The sequence below is a fragment of the Onychostruthus taczanowskii genome, unplaced genomic scaffold (assembly GCF_017590055.1).
Source record: "Onychostruthus taczanowskii isolate IOZ18803 unplaced genomic scaffold, ASM1759005v1 scaffold12, whole genome shotgun sequence".
NCBI lineage: Eukaryota > Metazoa > Chordata > Aves > Passeriformes > Passeridae > Onychostruthus > Onychostruthus taczanowskii.
The window spans coordinates 7,147,665-7,160,147 of record NW_024498351.1 but is presented as its reverse complement, the minus strand read 5'-3'; the positions used below and the strand labels follow the sequence as shown (position 1 = coordinate 7,160,147).

The window sequence follows — 12,483 nt, the reverse complement described above, 5'->3', positions numbered from 1 at the left end:
CAGAAGAAATTCTGACAAACCTACTTGATTGACATATGCTATGCCTCAAGTGTTCAGCTAATTTGATAGTTTTGCAAAAATAAACCTTTGCATTATTGTAATTACTGTCTAAATTGAACTGTGATCTTTTTTTAGCCTATCTTCTTTCACAAAAAAGAAGCCTATAAGCTTATTCACCTGAAAGAGACTATATTCTTCAGCTATGACCACAGCTGAACTTTTATGTATTTTTAGATATGCTTTTCCTCTTGTTTAAATGACTACATTTGCAATTTTAGAAGCATCTCAAAAAAACCATTACAGCTCTTCTAGTTAACAGTACTTCATGTTGAAGTGGTCTCACTACTTTATGATTATTTTGATAGAAATATATTTTAATTGGATTTGATTCCTTCCTTTCAAAGTAACAAATTGGTACACTTCCCTATCAGGACAGTTCCTCCTCCGACACTGCAAGAACCATAAAAATCAAGTGAGAAATGCATAATTCCTCATTTTATTTCACTTTATACATTTTTCCAATTTAGATTTAAACTCTGGATCAATTTCAGAGTTTCTCTAAACTCAAACTGTGCCCAATGATCAGCACAGAGCTTTACAAGACGAAGCCATCTCAGAAGTACAACTTTAAAAAGCATCACCAGTTCAACCTCCCCAACTTTCTGAGGATGGCCAGGAGAGGAAGCACTGCTGTGAGGTTGGCATCACATTTCTACAGGGTGGGGAAACAGAAAAATGCCCCTCCAGCACAGGATGCTCACTCCATATTTGTTTCTTCCCACCACTGAGTAGGCTCTACATTATGAACCCAACACAATGAAGCCTGAAATCATTACAATTCCAGCAAAAAGTAGGTTTTTGAAGTCTATTGAGCACTTCTTCAGATAAAAACTGGCAAGAGGCAATAGCAAGGGCATTCAGCTATTAAATGCAAAACTGCTGGCAATTGCACCTCCCATCAGCATCCCTTCCAGTCTTACCTGGTAGATATCAGAAAGGCTGCTGCTTCCTGAATCACTAGTGATGCTACATCCTGAGTGACTAGATGAAACGTGGGTCACCTGTGGGTGGAGACTGTCAGTAAGGTGCAGCTTTGTGAAATCTGCAGGAAGCTATAGGTGGAGCAGAAAAAGCATCATTACAATTTGAGGGAGATACACAGCAAAATTAATTCAAATCATATATGTCACACTTTACTCTCTGCCAGTACCAACAATTTAAGAAAACCACTGGGGCTTGAGAATGCAGCATACAAATTTTGAGTTATGCAGCTTTTTTAACTCATGCAGAGGTCAGCAAAATACCACCAAATTGTTGCAAATATAAGAGAGTCAAGAAAAACATGTATCTGAGGACAAACATTAGTGAAGCAATATGCCAAAACCCTTCAGTAGCTTGCTGTGGGGTTTGGACAGAATTAAAATGCACATGAATATTGTGCTACTTCCAAAATCACTGGTTTCCTGCAGAATGGGAATTAACAAGGGAGTAAAGTCACATAAATTCTTTGAAAAATCAACCAGCACTGCTCTGGATTTGGTAAACTCTTGTTTCTCAAGTTGACAAAGTACATTAGAGACAAGGAAAATCCGAGTCAGTGAGCTATCCATTATACTTTGAGCCAAATAATATGACAGCAAATAGGAAATGTGGTAAGACTGACACAATTACAAAGAGCTATAATATTGAAATTAGTTTGCTCACATGCAGTGCTGAAGAATGAATTGAGACAGTATATTTGATCATTTAACAATCATTCACCAAAATTTGTGATACATATTTCTACTCTTGCTTTATGCCCACAGCTCCCATGAAAATCTTTAAGAACTGTGAACATTTCCAGATTGCAGAAAGCAAACATTGACAAAGTAAAATATTTGCTGTCTGAAGAAATATTTAAATGCTATTCCAGGGGCAAATTACTCTTCTCCCCAAGAAGCCTGCATCCCACAGCTAGTTAATAAAAGTATGTTAATGTATCAATTTTGGTGTGCAATAAATTCTTCAATAATTAAAACCAAAAATCTTTGTTCATGAATTTTGTTTCAACTCAGACAAGGCAGATACTCCCATCTCTAAGGAGTTGTGTTTGTATGAAAAATGTCACATGCCATGTGTCCATTATTATCCATGTGAATTATGTATGCTACCTTGGTGCTTGTTCTCCCTGGATGGAAATGGAAATAAGATCTCATTCAGCATTAAGAGAGAATAAGCCAATCAGCATAAAAGGTTAGGGAAAAAAAGTCACAAGAGAACATGCTAGAAAAAACTATTAGTTCCATACAGCTAAAGATACGGAATGATTTTAGTGCTGTTTGCCTTGTTTAGTTCTTTTTATGGAACATGCCCTGAAAGAACCTTTGCTTTAATATTTGCTGTGAAATTACAGACAACTGCAAACAGTCTCATTTTGACTGATTGGTTTTTCCTATTCTAACACATCTGAAAAGGATTTCTTCATTATCACAGAATGTCTGCATCAGTGACAGCAAAAATGGCTGCATTTTAAATAAATCTTTCCTAGTATCTTACTGGAAAGAGCAGCTAAAACCAGCAACCAAATACTAATAATCCTAAAAAGCTACAGTAAGCCCAGAGCTAGATTTGATCTTCATCAACAAAGAAAAGGCAATTAAAAAAAGCAATACTCTAATACACACAGCCATGAATGCTGCCTCCAGAAAAATCTAGTTATGCTCACTACTGTTAATGAAGTATCAGAAGGAGAAAATACAGCATTAGGGACTGCATTATAGCATCTGTTGTCTTTGCTGCTTTACTTTTCAATCTGTAAGTTTGAATTATCAGATAATGGAACCATATATACTGATATTCAGGCCACTATACAATTTTTTTTATCCTTTTTGAGCCATTCTGCAAGTAACTACTTATTCCATAGGTAGAATGCAAGGAAAATGAATTGCCACAGTTTTTGCAATGTGTTGCTGACTACTTCTCAAAGTACAGTCTCTCACAATTGAAGCAACCCACGTTTATTTCAAAGTAGAAATTCTACACATTATTTTAAGATACAAGCACAAATTGTCTAAGATTCTCACATTTCGTGATAACTTACACAGATATATTTTGAGGGTTTTACCTTTTATAAAGCATTAACTATTGCAATCCTAAATAAATATTAACTCCATAGGAAACTGTATATGAGCACAGTATGGCACCAGCCAAACATGTTCAATTTTATAGTGCCCTGCAAATATCTCCATGTCATTAACAGCAGCATTTATTTTTTATCAATGCATTAAAAATTTTAAAGAACGTTTCATCAAAGAAAATCCAGTTAGTAAGCTAAATTGAGCTATGTTACACTCAGTGTTTTAAATGAGCAGCAAGGATTTATGTGTCACTACTGCACATAAGGCAAAAGGAAGAGGCAGAGGATTCCACAATAACTGATGGAATGCACTGCAAATAAAAGCAAGCCTTCTGAATCTCTCTGGCTCTAGATAATCAGCTGAATGCTTGGTGATTACTGGTTTCAGAGTAACTCCTCAAGTTAAAGCCATGCTGCATGAGCTGGACTTGCCAAGTGGTGACAGAAGATCAGAAGCAGGCATTTTTCTTTAGGCAACCTAACTAGTCACTTTGATCCTAATCAAACAGGACTATTTACAAGCAGAAAGCACATGCTCATATCTTTGTACAACACTACATCTCTGTGCAACATGCCCGAAAGCGGCATCCACTTCAACTGCCCTACCCCCAAAGTTAAGGTGAGAGACTGCATGAAGAAAACAATAAAATACAAAAATTAAATAAGCTGAAACATTTAAACCATAAACTCAGTGAAAAATGTGTGTGAGAAATACATGCATTTCTATTTTAATCATGTACTGCTGTTTAAAATACTTCATATTTGCATTGTGCACAATGGAAAAAAAGGTAAAGTACTGATAACAATGCAAACCCACATCTGCTTAAGACTTATATGGAAGTGTGGTGGGCTTGACACCAGATGCCACCAAAGCCACTCTGTCACTTTCCTCAGCTGGACAGGAGAAAGCAAATACAATGACAGGTTCAAGGTCAAGGACAAAGAGAGATAGCTCACTGTCATGGGCAAAACAGACCCAATTTGGGGACAAATGAACTGAATTTGTTATCAATAGGATAATGAGAATAAACCCAAATCTTAATTACTTCCTCCCACACTTCCTTTCTTCCTAGGTTCAGCTTCACTCACAAATTCTCTACCTCTTCCCTTGCAGTACTGTGGAGGGGCAAGGAATGGGGGCTGTGGTCAGTTCATCTCACGTTCTTCTTCTACTGCTCCTCCCTCCTTGGGTGGAGGACTCTCACACTCTTCTCCTTCCAAAGGAGGCAGTTCTCCATTATCACCTCCAAAGTGAGCCCCTTCCCATGGGATGCAGCTCTTCACAAATTGCTCTGGTGTGGGCCCCCTCTGGGGTCACAAGTTCTGCCAGTAAACCTGCTCCAGTGTGGGCTCCTCTCTCCACAGGGTCAAAAATTCCATCAGGAGCCTGCTCCAGTGTGGACTTTCCACAAGCATCCACCTGCTCTGGTGTGGGTGTCCTCCAAAGGCTGCAGGTGGAATTCTACTTTCCTTTGGATCAACACAGGCTGCAGAGGTACAGCTGCATCACCATGATCTGCACCACAGGCTGAGCAAATCTCTGCTGGGGCTCCCGGAGCACCTCCTGCCCCTCCTTCTGCTCTGACCTTGGTGTCTGCAGGGCTGTTCCTGTCACATTCTCACTCCTCTCTTCTGTGGCTGCAATTGCACAGTTTTTTGTTCTCCCCACCTTTCTATGTTATCCCAGAGGTGCCACCACTATCACTGGTGAATTCAGCCTTGGCCAGTGGCAGGTCTGTCTTGGCACCAGCTGGGTTTGGCTCCATCAGACATGGGGGGAGCTCCTGGCAGCTTCTCACAGGAGCCAACCCTGTGGCCCCACACTATCAAAATCCAGCCACACAAACCCAATACCAGCCAAACACTTTACTCTTGGAGCACAACGTTTGGTGAATTTTTTTCAGGTAAGCAGAACAAGGACAAAATGCAACATTCAACAACCAGCAAAAAGCAGTCTACCCCAAACCAGTATATTTACCTCCAATTTCTTACTTGCAGTGGGACAGGATTAGAGAACATCATGAAACCATGCTATTATAACTCAGTGAAAAAATTTTCTAGGAACCATCTCCAGGCAGAGAGGAGTGTCTTCATGACAATAGGTATGTTTGCTGTGCTACTGAGTATCACTTTATTATTAAATTATTAAGCACTCTGTGCTTGTATTAAGCTATTGTTCCATTCTACGGTTTAGTACTGACTTTACTATTTAGTATAAGAGTAAAAATAAAAGTTTTCTTATTACATTTACATGGCTAGATCTAGCACATGCTAAATCCACCAGACCATAAGCAGGATGAGAATGCCTAAGGACCCACCCCTGCCTCAGAAACATCACCTGTCACCAACTGACACCACCACAAATGGTGTCAGAACTGAATTCTCACTTTCATCTTGCTTTACATTTTCATTAAATGACGGCTAGGTTTAAGAAGTCATTCAAAGTAATAAGGATCAAAAGCAGCTGGTATATTTTACATAACAAGCACCACACTTAAATACAGCTTTGCTGAAGCCAATACCTACAATATTTCTTAACTTCATTACTGAACAGTTTTAGTCACACCATCAGAAGGAACTGGCACACAGAGCAAAAACACAGCAGGGTAATTTAGAAAAACTAATGCATGACTTTTCTTAAGTAAATATAGTTTCAAAACACAGTATATGTACACTAGTTTAAATAATTTATAATCACTAAAAAGGTCAGAAACTGTCCTGATAATCTAGTCTCAAACACAACCTTTGTAAGTGACAAACATTAAGGCGATATATGCATAGCTCTAATCACATGTAACAGGGACAAAAGTTTCTAGTAGAAAACATGACCTGATAAAATAGTTATGATCTAAGCCCTAGTCTTAATCTGACAGGGGTGAAAACAGTATTTTATATTTATAATGTAGCTCTTATTATGCAAATATACCTACATAAGTACATACATTTATACCAATTGCACACGTGGATAGAAACCAGAGTTAAAACAATACATCTGGGAACGCCCAATTTTTACTTCTTGAAACTCTAAACCAAAAGAAAACTTACACAATTATGTGAAACTGTCTTAAGGGCAAAGATATATATCCACTTAGAACTGTACAATACCATAAATCCTATCACATCTTCCCATCTGAAAAGCATCATTTTATTACTTCCACCCTCAAAGTGAGTCACTATGTTATGCATGGAAAACTAACAATTACTTTGCTCTGAATATGTTCCTCCTATTTTAAGAACATCATTATTTTTCCCTACCCTACAGCATGCCTTTCATTATAACAAAAGGCTTCTTCTACTCAAGGAATTGCTGGACTTAGCTACAAATATAGTATTTTAAAAAAATATATTAAATAAATTTTGAAAATATTTACTGGACAAGAAATGAAAATCCTTGGATACAGCATTAGAATGAATGAGAATAGCCAAAAAATAAATTACACCAAAACACTTTCTTTCTTTAAACAATATTCCCCTTTTTTTTTTTTGAGTTTTTGTTTTGGTTTTTTTTCCCATTTGTAATTTTATTTTTTTAAATGCAGTTATATGTGAGAACAAGTACAAATGCAACAACGTGAAAGACAAACATAAGAATGTCATTTTACATTACCAGACAAAATCTAGTTAGAAAGCTTCAATATACCACTCGTTTAAAGGTAAACAAAGCATACAAACAAAGTCTTCTACTGAAGGCTGCTCAGCACTTTATGAAAGATTTATAAAGCCTGCAAAGTGAACTGAAGTACATTTGCAAAAGAGATGGGATTAAAGAGAGCAAAGGTGTAACGTTGTTATGCAATTCCCAATGAATAATTTTATATGTAAATAAGTGCCATTGAGACAGACTGAGCAAGCAGACATAAAACAACACAAACTATCACCTTTATAGCCTCTATTTCCACTTTCTGAAATTAAAGAAACACAAAAATGCACTGATTCTTCAACCTCCAAACACCTGCACCTGAACACTTATTCTACAGCAGCTCTTTACTAACAAAATAATAAAAGCTACTATACAATAAAAGCCACAAAAATAAATAAAATTTTTAAAAGTTTTTTATTCCTTTTACAGATGACATACTTAGTCCCACAAACCTAAGTAAGTAAACTACAATGAACTGATTTTGGGATTCTGGGTTTTCTTCAGGAAGAGAGAACAACAGCAGGCAAATAAAAGCAATACTGTGCCTTAGTCTTCCTCATTATTTTTCCCCACCCAAGAGAGAAATCCTGAAATTTTTATTGCACTACGAAAGTGTAGATCACAAAGGCAACATTCTTCAGTATCCTATAAAATTATTAACACTTAATTTCAATATTTTATAGAAACATTTTTTATATTAAATGTTTGTACATCTGTTATATTTTGTATTTTAAAGCTATGCCCGCATTTATGGTATTCAATAAGATACGGAAGAAATATTTGTACTAATGCTGGGCATTCATCAACATGCTATTTCAACATAATTCTTTCACTAACCAAGAGAGACATCAAGGAAAACATTTTTATGGTTGAGTGATTTTAAACACAGCAGTAAATGTAAGTAATTACAGAATAATAAGGTAATTTCTATCGATTCTGTCTACAGACCTGATGCAGGCTGACATGTCCATGCAGAGTTAAATTTAAACTAAAAGCGTAAACTATATATAATTAAAATTAGAATGCAATTCCCAGGGAAGCAGGATTTCCTTGCACCTAGGGGTGGAAAGGATTGAGAAGCCTCTATATATTTTCTACGAAAACTTCTGCAAGACTTAAATAAAACCTTCTGACTTGAATTATGTCTTCTGTATAATCATTCACTTTACACAACAATACCTCATGTATTTTCAAAGTCCAGAGTTTCCTCAAATAGACATCCTTGTGTGAAACTGTGAAACTTCATAGAGACCTAATCTTAAGACTGTTCTTCATCTTGAATCCAGCACAGGACACAACCTGTGTTCTGAAAATATTGCAGGTAAGTACTACTGTTGTTAAGCAGTTGTTTATACATTGTGGGCTTAGTATACAAAGCCCACAAGAGATCACCTTTAATAAAAAAACAAACCAAACCAAAAACAAAAAGAAGGAAAAAGTATAATAAGGACCTTTCCCAAGTTCTTAATTCTTTCCTCCACTGATATTTTGTTGTAGCTAGCCTCCCAAAAAAACTACTCAGAGGTTCAAGCTATTGCAATGGGAGCTGCTGGTCTCAGGGAGAGAGTGAGAGATAGTGAATGCGCAGGAACTTCATTCTGCTTCCCTTACAAAACACACACTGACTGCCACTTACTGCACATCTCATAGCTCTCAGCAGCTAATCCTATGAGCACTTCATGCATCGAATCCTTTGCTTGAAGGATTATTGACTTCTGCACAGAGACAGGGGTGGTAAAACTTAAATGGGTGTCTGGGGAATGAAGAACACCCTCTGAGAAGCAACTCTTTTTAAAGGAAAAGTAAGAAATACATCACAGAAACACATCCATTCTTATTTAATTTAACTATCTTCTCTGTCGTATGTCTGAATGTGTTAGCATTTGTTCTTTCTTTTGGAAGTATTTGAACCAAAGACACAGTGCAGCATTTCATATTCAAAAGTGCCTTCTTCAGAAAACCTGGCATAAACACTATTCCTTCAGGAAACACAAATGTCAACTTATTGGCAACAGCCCAGAAGCCTGTCTCAAAAAATATCCAGTTAAGGTGTAGCTTCTTCACTGGTCAACAAAGGATAATTCAGTACTTTTAAACTATGGTTTTAAAGTTATAGCTGTTCTGCCACAGACATCAAGCTAAAAAGACTGTTCTGCAACTGTTTTGACTGTGCATACACATTTCAGTACCAAGAACTCTTTGACATCCTTAACCACATGTTTCTACGTGGTCTCACAGTTTTTGTTCCATACAGTGCAATGGAAGTGAAATCTTTCAGTAGGGAGTTAAGTAGGATTTTCAAATTTCAAAATTTCCCTTTTTATTGGTTTTTAAGGGCTTTTGGCTTGTTTGGTTTTGGGGGGTTTTTTTGTTAAGTGCCTGGTATTTAACATTATTTTGATTGCTTTATTTCATGAAGTGATCAGATTTAGGTCCAATCCTATTCTCAGTCACTTTGAAGTACCATGAGTAGCAGAATCTCTGTTTCAGTGTATTATGTCTGCATATGTCCCTATATTTTAAGAGTCCCTATTCCATAGGGGCACAGCCTATCACTCTTGGTAGCACCCTGCTGTCCCACCAAGAACTTGCATTTAAGAGTCCTGACAGAGCCTGCACAGCCACAGCCTCCCACAAACTAACAGCTTCCCAATAACACTGAATAAAACTGGGAAGGGAATTCATCTTGTGGAAATCTACATAATGAAAACCAACAAGCAGGGACAGGCACTCACTGAAGACTGCTTTTTAAGTTGAAGGAAAGACTGTTCTGAGGCATTTCAATTGACTTCTGAAATATCTCTAGGGAAAGAGAGTGGAAAACTGAGTTCAATCACTGAACTTCTGTAAAGACTCCCCATTATTTAACGTACATGGACGAGAAAATAATAAAGCTTGGCTTTGCAGAGATCTCTCTTGGGAATAACTGATTTTTATACTAAGAAAACGCATGTTCCAGTTGGTGTTTTTCCCACAGTAAGTATTTCTAAATACTTCCTTTTGTGGCTGTTTGGGTGCTTAATACACTGAGAACTACTGCTGGGTTGGAAACTAAATGGCCCACTTTCAGGGCTTTTGGAGGCTTGTAAGGTTAAATTTTGAACTCTTTGGCCTATTACAAGTAGCTGTGGGAGAGGAAGGAACAGAGAACCTGGTCACAAACTTTGTTTCCACAGGAAACCAGACAAAAGATTGAAGCCTGGGGAAATAAAAGCAAAAAAAGTTCAAGAACACTTTATGTGGGCACATATGTTTACAGGAAATGTTAAATCAAACATTTCCAAGGAAGATGCTTTAAATCCTGCAGAATATTTTGAATAAATAATAGAATGCTCATGTATATCTCATATACAGACTCATTTTGGATTACTTACAGAGCAGTCTCACAAGTGGACATGGAGGATGCTAAAAAGAAATTACACCAGCAGGGGTAAAAATGATAGCACCCCAACCCAGATTTTATTTTCAGCTTTAAAGCACTGCTCAGAATTGAAAACCACAACAGAAAAGAGTTTAGCCCAAAGGTGGAAACATATATCCTGGGCACATCTTAAATGGTTAAAGCAAAGACCTATGAAATGCCTACAGTTCCAAGTGTTGAAGCCTCCCCATCAATAGGCTGTTCTTACACCACACCATACATTGGTGGTGGGGTTTTTTATACCTGATCACAAATTACTTGACAATTACAGCATTCTAGCCACTCTAACAAAGCTTAGTGAAGCTTTTTAAACATTCATGAAATGATCACTCAGTTTTGAACTGAAGCCATTCAATCTGAACTACTGCACTTCAATATGGAACTACATCACTGAATTTTACTGCACTGAGCTAACTTCAAAATATATGTTAACTGATTCTAGAGTAAAGAAAAGTAAATTAAGAGCTACTTCAGTTATTTTCTTAAAGATGAGATATGAAAGATGATATATCGAAATATCTTAGAATTTCCCGCTTCCCAAGTGGAGGAAAAAAACTGTTGGCATCGTTGTGCAAAAAGACACTGTTGATAACAAGAGATGAGCAGTAGGAAGAGATGTGAAATCACACATTAAAAAAAAAAAACAAAAAACAAAAAACAAAAAACCAACAGCCTGGGAAAATCCCTGTCAGAAATGACTGTGAAAAAGTTTCCATGTATCAGCTGATCAGAAGGTGACTGAATTGTTCAGGTGATGCAGCAGAAGGAGAACCCAATATGATCACAGCATGCATCCTCCAGAAATACAGTTCTGGGCTCTTCTCCACGACCCCAGCAGAGACCTTATTTGGAAATTTTGCACACATTCCCAGCTGTGTGTTTTAAATAAAGATGGCTTAAAGCCATACACATACATAGAGTCAGAAAAAAACTATCAGGATTATGAGAAGAAAAACTAATACTTGGTAAAGTGCAGGAAGAGCACAGCTTTTTCAGCCCACACTGGAAGATCACTATGCAGAAATAGAAAGTAGGAAAGAAAAATGTTTTCAGTAAAAGGCAATGCAGGTGTAAAGCCTAATAAGCAGGAAGCTGAAAGAAGGCTGCTATCTTCCAAGCAAGATTCTCCAAGCTAGACTCCACAGGAGCTGTGGTAGAGAAGGCTTTCAAACTGAAGTGAGACAAAGTTATGAGTGTGCTGCACAAGTGTGTAATGGCAGTGACCCAGAAAATTCTTTCCAGATCCATGTCACTCATCCAAGCAGAAAAATCTGAAGTGAGCCCATTGTTTGATGTACTTAGTGTTCAGAAGCAGACAAACCAACAAAGGAAGAAAAAATACAAAATCCAACATGACTAACACAAAAAAAATTTAAAAGCTCTTATTGCTAGCTTCTTAGTAAACACCTAAGTACTGTGCAACTTCCAAAGAAAATTTTTTTTAAAGATACAAATATTTAGGGAGCTTCTGTGCATAGATACAAAAACTGAGCCCTGACTCCTTAAAATACCATATTAATTGAAGGAAATTTGATGAAAATTTAAACAGAGACATGACTATTCACAAGCAATTAAATGGAAATTTTTTTGAAGTCTGACGGCTGCAGCCATGTCAATGCCACCCTTGGAGTTTTAAGTAAAGGATTATCTTTGTTTTAGAGCATCAAGGAATAGTTCAGGAGAAAAGTGGATGGAAGTTTCCACTATTTTCCTTGACTGACAATGAAGTTGCACACTTCTGCTTCACCTCAAACAAAAAAAAGAACACAAAGAATTGCAATATTACAAATGACACAAAGTCCTTGCTAAAGCTTGTTTTTCCAAATATTCTGATTGTAGCATTTTTAATATAAATAAAAATGTATATTGCCACAATCACTAGTCATAGCTTGCTAATTGCACAATATTAAGCATTTAAAACAATGTTACAATTTTTTTTAAGTTGTACAACTATAAAGTAATTAATTTTGATTGAAAATGGGGATGATGTTATTTTCAAAGGTGAATTTCAAAAGAAAGATTGCTTAAAAAAATCTTAGAAGTCTGTAGATAATACTTCTTAGACCAATGCAAAAAGTAAAAAGGTTTCATATTTGCATTACAGATTGTGTAGGTAATCTTCCTAATTTTCTGGCTAATGAAGAAACATTACAGTTACAAGATAAAATGTTTTTTAATGACAAGCATTTCCCTTTATACATGACTGATGTTGCAAAAATCTTCAAATACTATGGTTTTACCATAACTGTATTTTTTAATGCTATATTAACATGACTACTAGTCTAATAGCTTTATTACTTATTTTAT

The 12,483-nt window shown here is 36.6% G+C and overlaps 1 protein-coding gene across 3 annotated transcripts in view; it reads right to left on the bottom strand.

Moving 5' to 3' along the window:
* Positions 1 to 12,483, bottom strand: part of RAPGEF2 (Rap guanine nucleotide exchange factor 2) — a 127,489-nt gene that overhangs the window by 44,993 nt on the left and 70,013 nt on the right. For 2 of the 3 annotated variants that reach the window (XM_041427894.1, XM_041427895.1), the window contains exon 6: positions 981 to 1,112. The exons of the other annotated variant lie outside the window; for it this stretch is intronic. In XM_041427894.1, coding sequence (XP_041283828.1) covers positions 981 to 1,112 — 132 coding nt within the window. The remainder of the gene's footprint in view (positions 1 to 980; positions 1,113 to 12,483) is intronic. 3 annotated transcript variants of the gene reach the window in all.